The following is a 21,048-nucleotide window of genomic DNA, read 5'->3' as shown; positions in this document are numbered from 1 at the left end:
TAACTTCCTCAATTAGAGACTGAAATAAGTGAGTAGGGTAACCTCGCTGTTGGAACATATTGCTCAATTGTACACATTCGACACTAAAATCAGTATCTAAAGTAACCATCCTGGCTGCACTGATAAGTTGTCCCTTAACTATGGACCGCTTTTGATGGAAAGGGTGGCAACTTGAAAAATGGAGAAACGCCTCATGTTAAAATCTAAGAACGCACCAACACAGGAGATTAATACTGTGGAAATTTTGTTAGATATCATCTTAACAAATAACTTCTTTTTGTTTGACAACGAATATCTCTTACAAAAGTGGGGGGTAGCAATGGGTTCACCCTGTGGAGCCAGTTTCGCAAACCTTGTTATGGCGTACTGGGAGAAGGAATTCATCTTCAAGAACAGTGAACACAGGGTGAACCTTTTATTTTACACATGGTTTTTAGATGACATTTTTGTTATTTTTAAAGGGAACGAGCAACAAGCTCGGTTATTCATGAATTATTTAAATTCTACCACAGAATGTTTTAAGTTTACGTTCAACTTTAGCACAAGTTGTATTGATTATTTGGACTACAAATTATTTAAAGACACAAATAATGAGAGATATGTGTCAAAAATATTCAGAAAAGAGACATATTCCACCTCGTTTCTCCATTTTTCAAGCTGCCACCCTTTCCATCAAAAGCGGTCCATAGTTAAGGGACAACTTATCAGAGCAGCCAGGATGGTTACTTTAGATACTGATTTTAATGTCGAATGTGTACAATTGAGCAATATGTTCCAACAGCGAGGTTATCCTACTCACTTATTTCAGTCTCTAATTGAGGAAGTTACCTACAAGAGAGAAACAGGACAGATTAAACCATTGCTTAATAAAAGTACAACATCAGTGAGAGTTGAATATGATTCTACTGTAGGTGAGCTCACCTGTGAGCATTTATTGCCAGTTCATACACAAGTGCCTAGATTGAACGAAGATTTCAGAATGAGTTTTACTACTACCTTTAACAATAATAGTGAGACAATTAGGTTTATTCTCTATAAAAACTGGGAATTTATTACCCTAGATAAGTTTTTGGTCACTAAATTTGCCCAGTTACCTAAATTCATTTTTAGGAAAGGAGCCAATCTTAAAAGTCTACTTGAAAGGAAAGTGACACCGCCCTTTTCTAATTTAGTGGGGATGACCACATGTGGGTGTTGCAGGATGTGTAGATTTATGGAAACAGGTGAAAGCTTCTACATTAATAGTAGAAGATACTGGCTGAGACATAAATTCCACTGCAATTCCAAACAGGTGGTATATATAGCTAGATGCCAAGTTTTCCCAGCGTTTTACGTTGGTAAGACTGAATGTAGGCTACATGATAGAGTCTATGAACACACCTATGCAATTGAAAAAAATAAATTGGAGAGTCTTTTGGTTCGACACCTTATAAGTAATGGCAACCACAGTTTTTTGTTCAAAGTAATTGACCAAGTCAACATGGACCCCAGAGGTGGTCCATTTAACGTATTCCTTGAAGAACGGGAGTTAGCTTGGCAGATTAGGCTGAATGCCTTCTCAAGCCCTGGATTGAATGACTCCTGTAATATTTCTTGTCTTCTAAAACTTAGAAGTCTCATTAGGTAGCCCCTATAGGAGACCTTCGACATTTCCTTATGTGTCATACTTTCACATAAGGATCAAACTATATATTGTTGATAGGGCGACAAACATTATTAGTGTATATAATTTGCATTTGCTTTTTAAGTTCATTGTTTATATAGGTACTTTATTTATATGGTGAGGGCATGCATTTTAATAACTGAACAGCATGGTAATGTACTCAGGCATAGTATGACAAGTATTTATACTAAGAATGTTAGGACGTATGTGAGTGGTATAGTTTAAATTGTTTGGATGGACAGTATTGAGGATGTTGTACAGTTTAAAGAGTTTACCAACATTGTACTTTACAACACAAACATGTGGTGTTGTGTTTAGTTCCACTTGTTTTGATGTGTTAACGAATGGTGAACTGTATGAACTTCTTATTGTTTTTAATATTTGAAAACATATGCAACTGCTTTCGCTGGTGATACAAGCTTTTTTGTGCGTGTGTGTACATTTGCTTCGGTTATTTTATTGACCGGAAAAATTGTAATGTTGTTAGTATGGCTAACATATCAGCTGACTGTTGATCATGTGATCTGGACCTTACTATTTAAACAAGTAAGGAATTTCTTTGAATCTGAAGAAGTTGCCGTATTTACGGCAACAAAAAGCGCTTAATTTTACACTTAAACAGTGAACTTTTTATTGTGCTTTGCCTTTTCTGTTGGAAACCTTGTTTTTTATTTTATCTTCTCCAGTTTGTCTCATTATTTTGGTCAGCTGTTACAAACTGCAACTACTGGATTTAATACTGTTATGCCTAATTGTTTGTCTAATGTACTTTCATTTCAGCATGCAGCTGAAGATGGCGAAAGGGTAAGGTGGATTCAAGACGGCTGCACTCAGTCACTGGATAATTTTTGGCGCCACCCCAATGGGTGACCTGTAGCACCAGAAAATTGTCTGTATCAATTGGTTCAAGCATATAATTTGCTGGCTCACACAGGTAAAAATGTTTTGATTAGGCAAAGATTATCTGATTGGTATGCACCTTACCTTTATGAGGCTGTTCGGCATTTAGTTCAAACATGTTATGTTTGTTTAACTTATAATATTTGAAAGTCTACTGTTGTCCCTCTGCAACATATTGAAAAACCATGGGGATCATTTTGTACTGTACAATGGGACTTTATAGAACTCCCACGGTGTGCACGGTTTAAATATGCACTAGTTATTGTAGATGTATTCTCCAGATGGATTGAAGCATTTCCCTGTGCAAAGAATGATGCGACTATGGTGGCAAAGAAATTAGTGACTGAAGTAATTCCCTGTTTTGGGGTACCATGGGAAATACAATCAGACAGAGGATAACATTTTACTGCAAAACTTGTTGATGATATTTGTACAATGTTAAATGTGAAGTTGCCTTTGCATTGCCCCTACAGGCCACAGGCCTCTGGAATTGTTGAGAGGGCTAATCAGACTATCAAAACTAGGCCAGCAAAACTTACAGCTGAAACAGGTCTGAAATGGTCAGAGGCTCTGCCTCTGGTATTATTTTCTGTTCATTCTGCAGTGAGTGCTATTAGGAAATTGTCACCTCATGAGATTCTTATGGGCCGTGTCATGCAGGTCCCAGCCTCCCCTCCAGTAAATATAGACATTGCTTTGACTGATAACTCTCTGTTGCATTATTGCCAAACCTTTGTTTCTGTTTTGCAGTGCTACCACAAGACTGTTGTTTCATCTTTACAGCCACCTGATCCAGATTCTATGCATTCCATCCAGCCTGGTGATTGGGTTTATGTCAAATACTTTCTATGGAAAACTTCAGTACAGCAATGCTGGAGGGGTCCATTCCTAGTTCTTCTGATTACAACATCAGCTGTTCACCTACAAGGCTCACCAACTTGGATCCATGTATCCCATGTTCGAAAGGTACTTCCAACAGATAATCACCAGCCTCTCACCTTTGCTGAAGACAACGTCATCAAACCTATCACCCACCATACTAGAAGTAAAAAGCCTGCCGACCATGAAGAAGATTGACCAACTGCCTTTTGTCAATAACACTGCGACCATCATGCCTACTCAAGTCAAACCATTTGGTGCCTCTCACCCTCTACAATCATCAATCTGGACTCCTTTCCCTCAATGATACTGGGTATGTGCTCTCTGTTTTGTCTTCATATTTCTTCTCATACTACCTTGGCCCTTTTTATTTCCTGCTCTCGCCACCTATACATGCCACCTTGATCGAAATTTCACTATCTCGAACAAGAAACGTTGAGACACATTAAAGCGAAAGTGCACTACATCGAAAGTGCACTTCTGCAAAAGCCAGTTCTCCGAACCATAAAAAAAAAAAAATACTTTAAACTGTATTTTGCAGGGGAGCAAGCCCCCTGAACCCCCCATGTGGGTGCTGTGACCCTCACACCCCCCTACATAAATATACTAACTCCGAGATCATACTACAGTGGGGAAAAGGATATATTTCCTTATCACCACTGTAATGTGCTTTGGAGAACCAGCTTTAGCAAAAGTGCACTTTCGATTTAGTGCACTTTGGCTTAAATGGGTTCCATATTCTGGTTGTCGAGAAAGTGTGTTTTCGACAATTAGAAGTAGACCCATCGTCACTGCCATCAAAGACAGAGACAAGAGGCTGATGTGGTCTGCTGTGGAAAAGCTTTTAAAATTATTGCGAACACCCTTGGATGAAGTAAAAATTACATAAGTGAAGACACTTGATTTCAGTTCGAGAAATTCTGGGATCATGATAAGTTCTTACATAACTTAATTTTATCATGCGTGCACTTTAGGAAAGGATGTTCATTAGAACACAACGTGATATATAGAGGTCAAAAAAGTTTGCTGCGAGGTGTGGAAATGTTGCTGAGCTGCTTTTTTTTGTGTGTGTCCCAGCTGAATGTACAAAGAAATGAGGATGTCTTTCAACAGTAGTAGTAGTGTAGAGTTTATTGTCTCAGTGGCATTGTGCATGACACTCAGTACTTTTTTTATGTTTGTCCTGTTTTCTATATGTTTGAAGGTGAACTGTTGGATTTACTGTTTTTATTTACTGTATGTATGAACTCAGTAGAGAACAGAATATACTTTACTTGGTCCTGAAACACTTAGCATCTGTATATACCATCTCCAAGGTATCCTCCTCACTGATCAAGTCCATCCATAAACTGGTAACGTACATCACAATATCCCAACAATCAGAAACAAGTATCACAGAATTCAAAGACTTTAAATGTACAAAAATCCTGCAATTATATGATGAAGCCTCTAAATTCAAGTATAAATTGCACATAATGTTGATATATAGCAGACAAGTTCTGCTCATACCTGAACAAATGCATTAGTTTGGTAGTCCCAACTTAGATTCAAGCAAGTGGGTAGGTTTAAAAGCAAACCAGTGTGGTGGTTTTCAGACATAATAAACTATTTCATAAAAGGAAGAAACTTATATAGCAGAACAAAAGACTCTCAAATTAAGGATAAAATCAAAGAATTAGATAAGAAACGAAAAAAGCATTACAGAAAAATGAAAGCATTCCATGAACGTAGACTAGTCACAGAAGTCAAAGATAACTACAAATCCTTCTTTAATTAAGTCAAGAAAATAAGAAATAACACTGAACATTGCTCAGAGCTTATTCATAATGGTACTGTCTGCTCCAATCCAGTGGATATTACCAAAGGATTCATGATGAGCCATCGAAAGCAATTTGTGCGAATAAAAAAAAAATGAAAACCATTTTCTGAAACCATGTTTAATGAACAGCTCAACAATTTTGTTTTTTCAGGGGGGCTCATGCACCCTCACACCTCAAGACTTATATGCACAATTCCAAGGTCAGACAACATTGGAGAAAAAAAAAAAATTACTGTCAGTGAAATTATGTTCAATGACACAAAGTGCTCCCATTGCCAACATACTGACATATAAATTTAGTGCCAATTTCATCCCAGTGAATTCTATCCCAAGCCCACTTTTACCTGATGGAATCAAACCAGCCATCCAAAGTGAACATCTATAAAGGTACTCTTCATAACAAAGAATATCTCATCCACAGGGCCTGACAACATACCCAGTTGCCTAATTAATAGTACTAAGCAAGCAATGGTTGACCTACTCCTCAATCTCTTTAACGTGAACCTAGCAGCTAGTTTTGTCGCAAGGGCATGATGCATACCTGTTGTGATGCTTCTCTACAGGGTTGGCCCACCACTAACTTTGGGAATTATAGACCTATTAGCCTCAAGTCCCATATGGAAAGCCATAGAATGCATAATAATTGAATAAAAAACTATGATATCAAAAACTGTATCAGACTCAAGGCCTAGCAGTTTGGCTTTGTCAAGGGCAGAGCCTGACTGATGAATCCTGTGAATTTCTTTGAGGAGGTCACTCAGGCTGTAGAATGTGGGAAAACTATCCGCATAGTGTACCTTGACCTCACCAAGACATTGGATACCATACCATATGCAAACATAATAAACAAGCTGAAGGAGCTGCAAACTGACCTGTATATGGTTAGGTGGCTAGCCAACTGGCTGAGGGACAGGACTTTGTATAATAGGAATGCATCCCCTGAGAGCTTGTAGGTGATAAGTAGAGTTCCCCAGGGATCTGTGCTGGCACCTCTACTATGTATTATGAACTTCTCAGATCTCTACTTGTCAAATGAAGAGCTCTGGTCAACAGATTTGTAGATGATGGAAGCTGTCACAGAAGCACTCCAATAAGAGCTTACACTTGTCAATAATTGTACAAATATGGGCTCAAACTCAGTGCCAAAAAGTACAACATTGTAGTATGCGGTAACCAATTTCTAACTCCAATCTGTAGCATAGATAACACATTGCTTCAAAAGGAAAAGATAGCTTGACACCAAGACACTTGGAAGGAAAGCTCCCTCATAATTGACCATTACGTTGCAGCAGTGATTAGGAAATCCTTCTGCCTTGCACAGCTTATAGCAAAAGGTATTTCTTTCAGATCAGAAAAAAGTCCTCACCTGATTATACCCATCAATGAGTGCAATGTCTCCTTGGGATGCACCTTATTAAGCATATCAAGGAACTAGAAAGACCTCAGAGGTTTGTAACTAAAAATATCATCTGTACTCAGTTTCACACAGAATCCTTAGTGGTAATTTGTGCCTTGCTTATAGGGCTATAAGGGATCCAGGATTTCAAGAACTCACAGAACTCCATAAATCCAAAAGTCCAGCTTACACTAGAGCCAGAGATCTAAATCTACTCCAACAAATGAATAAGACAAGCAGGAGGGGTAGATCTGTCACACAGCACCTACTCATTCTCTGGAACAAACTTCCTCTCTAAGTTAAAACAACTGGTACACTGTATGTCTTTAAAAAGGAGCTGGACAACTGTTTGGACATTCATACATTCACTCCTGGTATGACAGGAGCTGGACAACTGTTTGGACATTCATAAATTCACTCCTGGTATGACAGGCCTGGCCCTTCTTGAAAATGGCCTCATGGCTCAGTTGCTTTGTAACTCCTTTCATCCTATGATCCTATTCAGGTGGATTTTCTCCTCACCAGTTTTTTTTTATAGCAAATGTTTGGAGTTTTCAGTAAATTGTGTTTTGGCAGCATTTCTTTTATCTGTGGTTGTTTGGGATATGTTACTTCACTACTTCTAGAGTCAGACTGTTGTACAATTATGTTGATGTTCCCCAGCACATACAAAGGTGAAGAAAAGCAATGTACACTGACTTCTCCCATTGCTCTCTACAGTATGTGATGCTGTGACTGTGAAACCCAGCACTGCAGGTTGCCACTTTTGTCAGTAGATAACTAGGATGATGCACATAATGTCTCTGCTTATACAGCAAACACTTTGAGGATTCATGTCACAGGATGACTAGTACAATTTGTTTCTGTATTTCACTATAGGCAATGAAATCAGGTCAGTGGATCTTATAAGTAACTAATCAACTGCTGAGCAAAACCACATCTAATGAAGAAATGGTTTTCAAAGTATACTGAATACTACGAGAATGGCAGCTGTGTAAAATCATACTTGAACTCTGCAACTGCTGCAACTTAAGGTAAATGTTTGATTAAATTAGATAACAGGGGTTATGGAGGTAGACCGACAATGAATGTGCAGAAAGCTTTCCCTACAAGTGTGTCATCTTTCACCTCCCACCCCGCACTGTTTCTTTTAAAGAAGCAGTACTTTCAGAGGGCTGTTTTCTATGCTTTGCATATCAGTGTTCTGCTACTTGGAGTTTTGACCAATATTCATCCTTAACACTATTTGCAATTGCTGATTAAAACTCTCCATCCATGAACTCTTCATTTTACAAAATAAACTGAATATGTATGAATATTTGCAATGAAGCAATATGTATAGCTTGTTCCACAAAGGCTGTTCAATGAAAGCATTCCTAGATGCACTGATGCATACTTGAACTAAAGAAATTACTCTTTACAGCTTCTGTGAATTTATAATGGTTAACAATCACACTGTAACCCTAACTGCTACCCTATGTACAATGCAGTTACAGTCATTGTTTTTTTAGTGAGCTGGCTGTGGCCTAGTTTTTTATTTTTTCCCTCCCTCAGCCTACCAGCCACATAGCCTTTTCCCATAGAGTCAAGCTCATTCATTCCTTAAGGTAGGGGTATCTTCCTTAAAGTTCCACATGGCAGAAGCCATTTGGAGGGACTGTCATCCGGGCAACTTTCCAGAAGTTTGTGCTGCTGCCAGCATCCTGGTAATGACAACATTTTTGTATGAATGGATCTAAGCACTACCCTTGGGTAGTGATGCAGGCACCTATATCACTGTAGGGATGACCAGTATCCATTTACCCATTCATACATACCCTGCTGAAACTTGTTCATCATGGATTACTTTCACTAGCTTGAGTAGCAACATCCACACCTGCCCCTGACTGGTTCTTTCACATAGACTTCCCATCCACCAGCAGGGATTGCATTTGGGAATAGCACCATAAGGTTTGTTGGGACTCCACCCCTTTTCCACCAGGACAGGCAGGCAGGCTCACCCACCCCTGACAAGCCATCAAGCACCTGAGCTCTTAGCTGAACCAATGTCACATGGGCCCTATTGAGGGCTTTATCCCTCTATGCCTCTACAGTGGCCACCTGTTGCCTATTTTTATTTGCAAACTTTATAAATCTACACTAGCACAGATACTTATGTGGTTGTAATGATGAAAAATAATATGAAATACAAATGACTTCAAAATACTGTTAAACTCAACAACCTCAGATCTGCTTGCTGTTATGTGAAATACAAAAACAATCCAAATCACAAATAGAACTATGTTGATCTATTGCGTTTCCAGAATCCCGTGCAGCAGATGTATAAAACACAGCAGGTGCTCAATCAGGCTTGAAGCCAGGGTCTTATTAAGTAGGGCTGGCATATTGCTTTAGAATCTTCCTACAGATGTATCAGAAATCTTGAAGAAACATGAAAGGTTTCCTAGGCACACAAGAGTAAATAGCTGAGTAAAGTGATGTGCTGTGCACACTTACCATTTGATGCTGTGAAATCGATGGCTACTGTGAAGTTGAGTTGTGTCCTGCAGTGAAGAAAAGAGACACATTATGGATGACTGATACAGAAAATGCTTGCAGAAAGATCACAGAATGACTCATTGCACTCTGCATTATTTTTCTTAAGAAACACACTGGCACACAGTTTTATAAACTCAAATCAAATTACTCAACATAATTTTGTTAAGGGTGAGCTATTCAGTATCCCTTTTTCTACCAGTCTTTGTTCCAGGTATCCCAGTGGTGGTGAATTAATAAGGGAAAAAGAAATGCCTTCTGATTTAGACCTTGTATTGTAGTTATTAGAACTGTATGAGTTTAACCGGCCATACCATAAAATACAATACACTCAGAAGTCAATTAGACATTAAACTGCATTCTGAGTGCCAGTTTTATGTAATATAAATTACTGATGTTCCGAACATTTGGTGCAAGCTCAGTAGAAGCAAAGGTACCCAGCAAAAAGTGCAGACAGTAATAAATGTCTACACTTTCATATACAGGAAACTTCAGAAGGTACATGAGGTTTAGCGGAGCATAAGGCAATGCAGAAAAGGGCTCAGACTGTGGATTGACAAAACAGATAATCACCAGGGATGCATTTTGATGATAAATAGTATTAACACATTCTAAGACTAAAATCAAACAATCAACAACATTATTTTTACAACTTATGTTTTAGTTTTACCAATATATGGATGTATCTTATTAAACATGTATTTTAGGGTGTATGTACTTAGGTCTATATATTATTTAATATCAGTATTTAATAGAGACAAGATTCCCTAATTAAGTCAATAGAAACCTACTGACAGCAGACTAGGCTAGTCAAACTCACTGGACAACACATCTAAAAATCAGCAGGATTAACAACATGAAAAACAAACCTTTGTAGACAGCACTTACCTCATGGGGTCACCTGACACCTCCCTTACTTGTATATTCTAATTCCACAGCTGCACAACTGTGGGAAAGGAGACATTTCCAGCAAAAGTTCACAATAAGGTAGATTAGTGTAAAGGCATTCCAGGACTTGTCTATTTCTTGTCCATTTGGGGAGTTAGGATCAGGGAGACTATATTCCAGGAGCTACTATTCGTTGAATGATAATTCTTCCAAACAAATTTACACTTCTTAGTTAATGAAATGCTAAAATACAATTCATCAGCAAAGAAAGACCATCTGGCTCTCCTAGGCTGTTTATTATCCTCACAAACGTATATGCAGAAGGACCACTTGGTTATCCTAGGATTTTTATCTTCCTCACAAATGTATATGCAGAAATTCTTCTACACTCCACTAGAACTGTTTTGTGTCTGTTCCGTGTATTCTTGAATTTAAGAACAGTTTTGCATTTCACAGTTATCACAGGAAGGCCATTCCATACATTTGCCATCTACTCTCTGAAAAAATACTTCTCACTTTATCTCTGAGCTATCCTCACTCTGTCTTCAGACTGCCCAGTATGTTTCTTATACATTTCTACCGCTGAAAGATGTAGTTTTGTTGGATTGTAATTGCTTCAAGGTACTTAAATGCTTTAAACATGTTTCTATTTTCCATCTTTATTACTGCATCAATACCTGGACATCAATAATCCATACACAGTTTAACCAGCTATAGCAGTTTATACATCTTCTGTGCACTCCATTCTGTGTACATCTGTGAGTGCATAGGCACTGCTTTTCCTTTGTATGCAGTTGTTCACGATTGTTCTAGGACTTGTTCTATGCACTGCCTCTTTACAGCTGATACGAATCTTTGCTTTTATCTCAATGTGTAGTATATAGGCTGATTTTACTTTTTTTTGCAATATATTTTAAAGTGTGGAGACCACATTTAAGAACATCCTTTGTAATCCATATCATGGTCAATATAGAGGTAATCTTGCTCATCCTTCTAACAAGCAGGTGATAGAGAAGCAAAATAATGCACAGGCCAGGAAGTGCTCAGTGCACTATAATGAGCAAAAAATTGCGCACCAAGCATTAAAGATACAGTGGTCAAGAGTAAAGTAGTTTTGGAGTAGGGTACAAAGCACAGAAGGAGAGTGCATCCTGTATGTCTGGATGGGGGAGAAAGGGGTTTGAGAGAGCAGACATGCAATTTGTAGCTGGAACAGGGATGCTGGAGGTGGGATACAAATTAGGAGGTACACAGTAGTACAAGCAATGCCCTTCACATGCTGCAGGTGCATGGGAGGGGTCTTGCTCTCTGTACGGAAACAGAGATTCAACCAAAGTCCTATAAATTCTGTAGGTACAGACTGTAGCTAGGATGAGTGATGAAATTCCATATAGGAACACAGGAGCAATATTAGGCAAGCAATTACAACAGGCTTAACCATATACAACCTTAAGTAAACACACTTAAAGGTTTCTGCCATCATCTAGGAGTTCAAAATACTGCCTACCTCCCACATCAAGTAGGGTTGTACATTATAACCTGGTATAAATTTATGTCTACCCATCCAGTCATCAAGACTAGCCTTAAAGACAGGAAAAAGTACTTTTCTTGTCCTGTAGTGGTAACTGATTCCAAAGATTGGGAATATGTTGAGTTAGGAACATATCCCTCCAGTGACCATTTGCTTATTTGTTGGTGCACATTTAGGGCCACAGTATGGGTGTTTGTAGAGTCACAATCCTGAGCAACTGATGTATAGAGAAAAAGAGCATTCTATAAGGTAAAACAGTGTAAGGTATGCCCCTAGAAATGCTACAGATGGTATGGATGCAGTAGGCATCCAGTTAATGGGACTGTCATTCTCTGTCAGGGCAGAGTTTACTAAGCTGTGCCCCACACATGTGAAAGGTGAAATCAGTGAGTGGGACTGACATTTTACAGGGTATACAGTCACATAAGCTGTGATCATTGCTAATAAAGCGCATGTCAGATGTATGTAGAAAGATTGTACTAAAACATGAGAGACACACCTGTCTCATAGAGGTCTGTCTATAACTTAATAACCCCTCCTCTCTTATCTATTGATAAATACATAAAACCTTTGTAATGAACTAGACCAGGTCAATTTTTTCTTTAAACTGCACAACCTGACATACTAGCTGTTATAGATTCCTGGACCAAAAAAAAGAAAATGCACACTTACACAATTTTTCCCACATTATAATTACGTTTTAGATGTTAGATCTGGTCCAAGAAATGGGGGTAGAAATCTCCTAGTGTACAAAATTCATTTGAATTTTCAACTCCTAGCTCAAGCTAGCACACTTTCTGCTTCTGACTCTAATTGGCCACTTGTACAAATTACCACAAAAAGCAAAACACCCCTGCACCTATCAGTAGCCTACATCATTCCTTCTTTCATACCTTGTAAGTTCCAAACACTAATTCAAGAAATTGCAATCCAACTAGGAAACAAAAGTAACAGCATTCATGTAGGTAGGTAACTTTAACTTAAATATCTTTCACTCCATCCATCATGATAGATTTGAAATTCTGCTTGACTTCAACGTTAGGCAACTACTGCAACAGCCAATGTGGCCTAACCTCATCACTAACAACCATTCATTTTATATCTAATCATCACAGACAACCCCTGTCTATTTTCAAAAATTATCATACACCTTTCTTCTGTTACTACCATCACACAATAAGCTTCACAATTTATGCCTACATACCCCCAGCAACAACAATTCTCCCCAAAATATTTTCATTCATGCTTAAGACAGACTCAGGTATCAACATTTATTTTCTTGTCCTCTGTTGACTGGGTTAGTACCACTAGGCTAGTGGCCTCTTTTCAGAAGAGATCAGATGTCGTATTTGTACTAATAGAAGATATTTGGCCAGGGCATTCAGGAACTTTCCCTTCTCTTTTTGATAGGTGTTGTGGTGTCTTTCACATCCATTTGTGCTACCACTGACTCAAGCAGATGGGATACTGATTTCATGTCTTTCTCCAAAGGACAGCGCTTCTCTAATACTACACTACAATGTCAGCAATCCAATCACCTGGAGTAAGAACACAGCCCACAGCTTTCCAATCCTCTAGCAATAAATGTGAGTGTGTGACCTGCTGGGCCACTGACATAGCAAACTTAAAGAATGATTAAAGAAAACTTAAAGAATTCCTCTCCAACAGACTGGCCTTTCATATTAAACCTAAGTAACTCACCTTGCCACAGAAGCTGTCACTAGTAAACTTAAACTCCTTCAGGACATGTTCTTCCCAGGACATATTCTTCCCTATAATTTCTTGACTCTACAACCAAAAATGAAATGCCTTGCTAATTCCTGAACTGAAATCCTTTTTAAATCTTAGATTTGCCAAATAGCAAATGTGGAAAAACAACGCTTCCACTACCAAAGACAACAACATATCCAACTCATAAACCTCACAAAACAAGCAATATGATGACATATAAAAACATTTCAAAAATCCTTAGCCAAAGCACCAGAAAGTGAAATTTAAAGCAATTCACCAAGAGCAGTATCTATAATCACTCCTCATTTAATGTCATCTCTGAATTCTGTAGTTTACCATACATGTCAAACAGTAACACTACCCCTCACCAGTATCACCTCTGCATTCCTCAGTTTTCTCCAATTAGTAACATTCTTAATATCCTTCAGTTATGCATATTTTACTGCACCAATCTACACTTCTCACTCAGATATTTTGTATAACAACTTCTCTTTTCAACTACTCAAAAATTCTAAATTCCTTCACTCCTCTGAGATTATCCTATCATTCCCACTGAGACAGCACACAGCTGTAATTATCATACAGACACCTCACTTTATAAATGAGCTTTGAGTTTCTTTATTGTAAATAATGTATATTATAATTGTATACACTTTTTAAATTTTTGTATCCTATTAATGCTATTTCACAGATGTGTATTTTCATATTATTGCTTTCACCAAATATAAATTCAATAAAGCCTACACTAAGTGTACACTATGCATACATGATATGTATGCAGTAAAATTCTTATCACATTGTTTTGTGCTTTCTAGTCACTTAGAAAGGTTGCATTAAGTGTACATGTAGTCTACACTTTGTGGTAACCTGTATGAATTCCTGTCAATATTTAAAGTTGCAAGAATATCAGTAGGAAAACTAAAATTAGGAGGAAGAAGGTGTGAGTTACGTCTGTGTTGTCTGCTTACTCAGAACAGTGTAGACATACCCCGGGATTCATGAAGCTTGCGCCAGGCGCAGGTGTAGCGTAGGCGGTATAATGCCAAATATGTCCGCCGAGCAATTCAGGTACGATCCAGTTCCACGTGCACTACCAGCGTATGCCAGATCTGCGCAGCCCTCGGCTCAGGTATGCTAATCACCCCATGCGCAGTACTGCACCATGCAAATGAAGGTACATAGCGATTCATGAAGTGGTGCAGGCATAGCGTAAGCCCACAGAAATGTAAACAAACAAAAAAAAAGGTTTACATTTTTCCAAACAGAACATCGGAGCTATGAAAGCGGACCAGACTCATGTATTACAAAGTTAACATATGCCAATGGCTAAATATACAGCCAATGGCATAAGAAAAGATGTACAACACCTAAAAAACATTTAATGTCATGTCCACAGTAATGCAAAGTACAACCTCAGGGCATGTGTGCGCAAATGGGAACACAAGGAAAATATATACAAATGTCATAAAATCGCAATGTAATACAAATCATGATTTCACCATAATACTCAATGGTATGCATGGTACACCACAACCAAGCTGCAAGGGTTGCTAAGGGTCTGTGACAGTGTTCGGCACGGTAACTATGAATTAGTAGTCAATGCTATGCAAATGTACCATACGGTGCAGCGCTACAACACCGAGGAGTGGTTTGGAGGTATACATGACATCAGCAGTGGGGTGTGCCACCGTAGCTGTAAGCACATTGGAGCAATGCACATCCGGCCTGCCCGTTGCTAAGCAAAGCCTCAGGATAGGGGTGGGGATGTAGGTATAACATCGTTTAGCTGAAAGCACATATAGTGCCCGAAAGCGCATGTGTACGTGGATGAAAACGTGCCCGAAACCTGGTAAGCGGACGCACGCACCATGCACCATAGCTCAAACAAGAAGGTTAGGGGAAGAAAATAAGGAAATGCCGCAGTAGGGTAATTGGAGTACAACTGAGCAATTAACACCTATTAACTCATAGTGGGCAATCGACGGCAGCTAGCAAGTCTGCTCGCAGCAACCCGCAGAACAGGATAGGGGAGGTGTCGGATTGCAAAGAAAAGAGAACTGTCATAGCAGAGCAAAGCAAACCTGCAGTAGATCGGCCATAGAACACATTTCGTAAGATAAGCCAGGTATTGGAAAGTACAAATGAAAGCAGGCTGCTGGATGCATGCCAGAAAATGGGAAGGGAAATGTTAAGAAATGTTAAGGGAAGGGCAAGAGGTAATCCACGGCAGCCAAATGTAATCCAACACAAAAGGCACCACAATAGCAGTCCTATGGTAAAACACATAAGATACCCTGTAGCTCCGATTGTGCATACACACCCTATGACATCATCAGTGTTCACAGCACAATAGTATAAAGTGTGAAGGCACCTCACACACACCTATGTATTCCCAAACACTGCACCATCGGTGTAATCAGACAGGGAACTTTTACAATGTACATGTTGGGAGCTGTCATAGCTGTGATTCAGCACCATGTGTTAGAGACTGAAGGTGTTGTGGAGGATGATGCTGACAACCACCGCAGGCCCCGGAGGAGGAGAAGAGTGTTTAGACCAAGGGTAACCTACCAGGGTCTACACGATCTGGAGATAGTAGAGCGTTACAGGGTGGACAGGGCCATCTTACAGCAAATAGTTGAGCTGTGCCGGCCATGCCTGAGATCCAGAAACAACAGAGGGAAACCCATCCCAGTGGACACGAAGGTATGTGTAAGCTTGCGAATACTAGCCACAGGTACCTTTCAAAGGCCAACTGGAGATATAATGGGGATCTCACAGGCATCAGCATCCAGGGTACTACACCAGTTCCTGGATGCCATGTTACTGCATGCCAATGAGCATATATACTTCCCCCGAACTCAGGAGGAGTTGGCCAGCAATATGCGTCTCTTCCACCATGTGGCACACTACCCGGAGGTACTGGGTGCAATAGACTGCACGCACATACATATCAAGTCACCACCCTGTGAGCATGGTAGGTGCTACATAAACCGCAAGGGATACCACTCCGTCAACTGCCAGGTCATGTGCAATGCCCAGGGCATTATTATGGATGTGTGTGCTGGCAGCCCTGGAAGCTACCATGACTCCCACATCTGGCATGCCTCACAGCTGTATCAGGTATTTGTCAGGGGGGACATCCCACTTGGCCACCTTGTGGGGAATGCTGGCTATGCACTGGAGCCGTGGATGATGACTCCAATCAGAAATGCACACACACCCATGCAAGAACGCCATAATGAGGCACACGCACCAACCAGAATCATCACAGAGCGTGTGTTTGGGATGCTGAAATCACAGTTCCATTGCTTGGACATATCTGGTGGAGCCTTGCAGTACTCTCCAGGCACTTGTGCCCACATCTTCATAGTATGTGCCATGCTACATAATATGATCCTGCAGAAACAGCTGCAGCAGGGACATAATGGTGAAGGCCCTCTCAGCCCACCGTAATTGCCAAGGCCATCACAGGCACAGAGGGATTCAGACCACGAACACCCTGTGCCAGCCCCAGTAGGCAGATGGAGGCATGCCCAATATGCCCACGCCTTGGCAAAGGGGGAACGTATAGCACATACACTGACACACCTCTCCACCTGCACACACAGTAAACTGGATGGCACACACACACATGACCACCTGTAAATTGTAATGTGTTAGAAAAATATGTATTTAAATATATGTGAAATGCTAGTTTAGAAGCAAGGTAGTTTATAATGCATTTTATTCTATTAATCATATAACAGAAGGGATAAATTCATGTGTAAATGCAAGTAGCTTCTGAAACTGCAGTGTGCTTTGACCCCTGACCCTGGCAGCTGCCAGCTCAGCAAGCTTAATGTTTATGCTTTTCATAAGTGATTATCTGCTGGGTCAGGAAATTAAATGTGTAAATCTTCCGCTCCTTCCTGATGAGATAACTAGTCCTTGTAAATAATGAAATCTTCTCTTCCTGCATGAAGTAACTTGTCCTTGTGAGATAAAAACACAGCTGGTAAAGAAAGTGAAACTGTGAACAAATATGTATGTTAAAGACTGAATCTGCTATTGTATTCAAACTGATATGAAACCTTGAATAAGTAACTTTACAGAAAGACATTATGACTGATCAGCTGGATAGCAAGGCCGTATTGTATCTAGAGGAAAAGTTTTTTAAGACATACTGCATCAGCAGATTAAAAGAATAGAGGCTTGTAAGCTAAAGTGATGTAGATGCCCCGTGACATATCACGTCAGTAAGGTAGGCATAGCTTAAATGTTAAACCTATATAAAATTGTGTGCTTCCTGTTTCATGTCAGACAAAATTCTGTACTTGTATGGTTTTTTGCCTCCTGGTGTACACTAGTAAACTTTTGAATCTGAACCTCCTGTGTATTGAATTATTAATTTTATTTAACAGTTTGGTCCTTTCGAGACGGAATTCCCTTGGTAAGCTGCAGATCAGAGTGTATTGGTGGTCGAATACTGCGCAGGAGAAGTTACCGAAATGGTTCTTCTTGAGTGAAAAGACCTCTGACTGAATTGTTGTGTGTAAAGAGGCTGGCCACTTTCTGATCTGTGGCCGAAGAGTGGAATTTGAACGATTTTCAATACCGGAGGCTCAGGTAGGAAGAATTTGCCTTTTTTCTGTTTTAGATCAGAGACTAGGTTACAGTATATTGTTGTCAAGATTTGTTTTGCAGATCAGGGACAAAAGGAAGTACTGTATATTTGGTCATAGATCAGGGTAACAGAATAAGGTAGACAGTTATTCTAGATAAACTGTAAACAGGAACTAAGAATTTGATATCACGTGATAAAAAAGGGTTACGTAACATTTTCTTTGACATGGGTAATCAGTGCACTAAAACTTTGCGAGATCCGCCCCTAACCGAAGACGCAAAATATATGCAATTACAACGTTCTGATAACGTTAGGTATTATACTAAATGGGTTAATAAATATGAATTTGATGGTAAACTAGATAAACCTTCACTAGTTAAACTCCTTAAACAGCTTAAATCTGATGCAGGAGGTCAGGCAAAAAAGCAACGCCAACTAGGCATTCCTCAAGCACACAGGTGGATTGAGGAAGCAAATCGTAGAGAACAGAAGCTTAAAAATTCAAAAACATTATTTTTAGACAAAGAGGATAATAACTTGGTAATAGCTACAGCTCCTCCTCCCTTGCCCCCTCCCTTACCCTTTTCAGGATATGAAGTGAGTGGACAGGCTGGTCCACCTCCGCGTTATCCTGAAGTTTCAGTAAGATCACAATCATTTGTTAGAGATCCTATTGAGACTAGGTCCCGAACACGTAAAACACATAGGGACACAGAATCATACCAAATAGAGAGAAATCTACAGGATGAGAGTGAGGAAGAAATATGCCCACTTATAGAAGTTCCAAATCCTCAGGAAGGACAGGAAGGGCAGGATCCAACACTCTTAGTATATAGACCATGGACGCCGGAAGACATCCGGAAGGCTACTGAGGGAATCCCCATCCAAAAGTTAATTTTACAAATTTTTAGAAGATTTACAAGGCATGAGGTTAAGTTACCACTTGAATGGGGAAGAAGTAGGAAAAGTAGTAAGACAAATTATAGGTCCAGATTGGCACATGATTTGTGGCACCTGGAATCCTCGTAATGCAGAACTTAGGCCACTCCCACATAGTGACGCAGAGTTGGACAACAGAGTGAAAGGTCTGACAGACCGAATCTCTGAGAAATGGAAACCTAGAGCAGACTGGACTTGCATTAATCAATGCATACAACAGGAAAATGAGACAATAGATGGATATTATGCTAGATTATTAGAATGTTTTAATAATCATAGCGGTATGTCGGTTCCTGAGAACCAAACAAATGATTCCCCGTATGAACAACAATTAAAAAATGCATTTTTGAAAGGTTGCATTGCATCTATTAGTAGCTTCATTACGAAGCATATGATAGATCATCGAACAGGGAGGCTACAAGCCTTACTCGAATACGCTAGGCATGCTGAGAGACATTTTAATAGTAAAAAGAAAAAGAAGGCGCAAGTCTTCACTGCTGAAGACGGAGCTGAAGTATTTGTATTACAGTCAGGTAAAAAGGGGAAGAAGAATGCCCAGGGAAACAAACAGTCTGATAAACGATCAGAAGATTTTGAAGAGAGGAAAAAGAGAGGTGAATGCTTCAAATGCGGGAAAAAAGGGCATCTAGCAAGGGATTGTAGGCAAAACAAAAAGGTAATTACAGAAGATAAGGAAGATGAAGACTGACTATATGATAGTGAGGATACATCAAATAAAAGTCAGAAATCATCAGGAAAACTTAATAAACAGAAAACAAATGTAAATGTGATAGAAGGAGTAAAGGAAGTGCAAGTAGATATGGAGGATGAAGAAAGTGAAATTTTGGACTTAGCATTATTGAGCTTAGAGCTCTACTTAGCGGATACGAAACCGGAAGTTACACTTCTGGTAGAGGGAAGAGAAGTCAAATTCCTGTGTGACTCAGGAGCGTCACGGACTTTGATACACCCCTCCAAGTTACCAGAACATTCCGAATCACCTGATTATATACTAGTAAAAGCAAAATGGACAGCTATACAGGGAACCACTTTCCCATGATATAGCAATAACTGACCCTGTTTCAGGTATGACCCAGAGAAGTAAAATAGTTGTGTCTGCAAAGTGTCCAGTAAACCTATTGGGCAGGGACCTTATGCAGATATTTGGCATAGCAGTAGTTCCAACTGTACAAGGTATGGCGGCACAGAGACGAATGGATACCTTTGTAGTGCGATCGGGGGGTGAAACTTTTTATTGGTACAGCCAGGACCTAGTCACGACTGGTCCAGGGGCAGTAACTGAGGAACTGATGAACGTAGCCATCAGTAAAGCCCCCTCCCTTGACACTGATCAACAGCATTTGTTACACTGTACTCTATATTACTGTACCACACCAGGACCTGATAGAGAGTATGAGCAAGAACTGTTTAGAAATCGTGCAACTAGATTGGTTTTGCGTACTTTGTACTGGGATACTGAGGGGAACAGTGTAGTTAGCTGTTCATTACCTCAAGAATTCCTTGCATTATATAGATCAAATCGGTTGCCACATGTCAGCTTGACAAAGAACAAAAGTGTTAAATGGGCAGATTTAGGAGAAAAAGTAAAAAGATGGGAGAAACAGACTGATTTAGAACTGTCAGAACAAGGGATACAGAAACAAAAGCTGAATTGGTTGACACAGACACATCCAGCTGTACACTTGCAATCTAGCAAGGACAGCTGATTAGCATTCTTATTAGAAGAAGAAGAAAAGACCTTATGTAAAATTCCAACAACTCTCTGGTCAACAGGCAAGTCAGATGTAGGACTTATTCGAACAGCAGGACCAGTTACAATTACCCCAAAGTCAGCTTTCAGACCACAGAAAAGACAATACCCTTTGAGAAAGGATGCAGAAATAGGAATTAAGCCTATAATGGCAGCATTACTCAAGGAAGGAGTACTGGTAGAATCTCCTGATTCACCATGTAATACACCCCTATTTCCTGTTAAAAAAGCAAATGGGGAATGGCGGATGGTACAAGATTTACAAGCTGTAAACAATGCAGTAATACCTAGAGCACCTGGTGCCAGACCCACATACTTTGTTAAATGATTTAGAACCGCAACAGAAGTATTTCTCTGTGGTAGATATTAGCAATGCTTTCTTTTCAATAC

At 39.7% G+C, this 21,048-nt stretch overlaps 1 protein-coding gene across 1 annotated transcript in view; it reads right to left on the bottom strand.

The window, feature by feature from the left end:
- CPNE9 (copine family member 9) overlaps positions 1 to 21,048 on the bottom strand; it is a 2,305,657-nt gene that overhangs the window by 804,077 nt on the left and 1,480,532 nt on the right. The window contains exon 9 of the mRNA XM_044076409.1: positions 9,154 to 9,200. Within this exon, the coding sequence (XP_043932344.1) occupies positions 9,154 to 9,200 (47 nt within the window). The remainder of the gene's footprint in view (positions 1 to 9,153; positions 9,201 to 21,048) is intronic.

The sequence above is a fragment of the Protopterus annectens genome, chromosome 7.part0 (assembly GCF_019279795.1).
Source record: "Protopterus annectens isolate FY-2018-M chromosome 7.part0, PAN1.0, whole genome shotgun sequence".
Lineage (NCBI taxonomy): Eukaryota > Metazoa > Chordata > Ceratodontiformes > Protopteridae > Protopterus > Protopterus annectens.
This window is presented reverse-complemented; position numbering and strand designations above follow the sequence as displayed.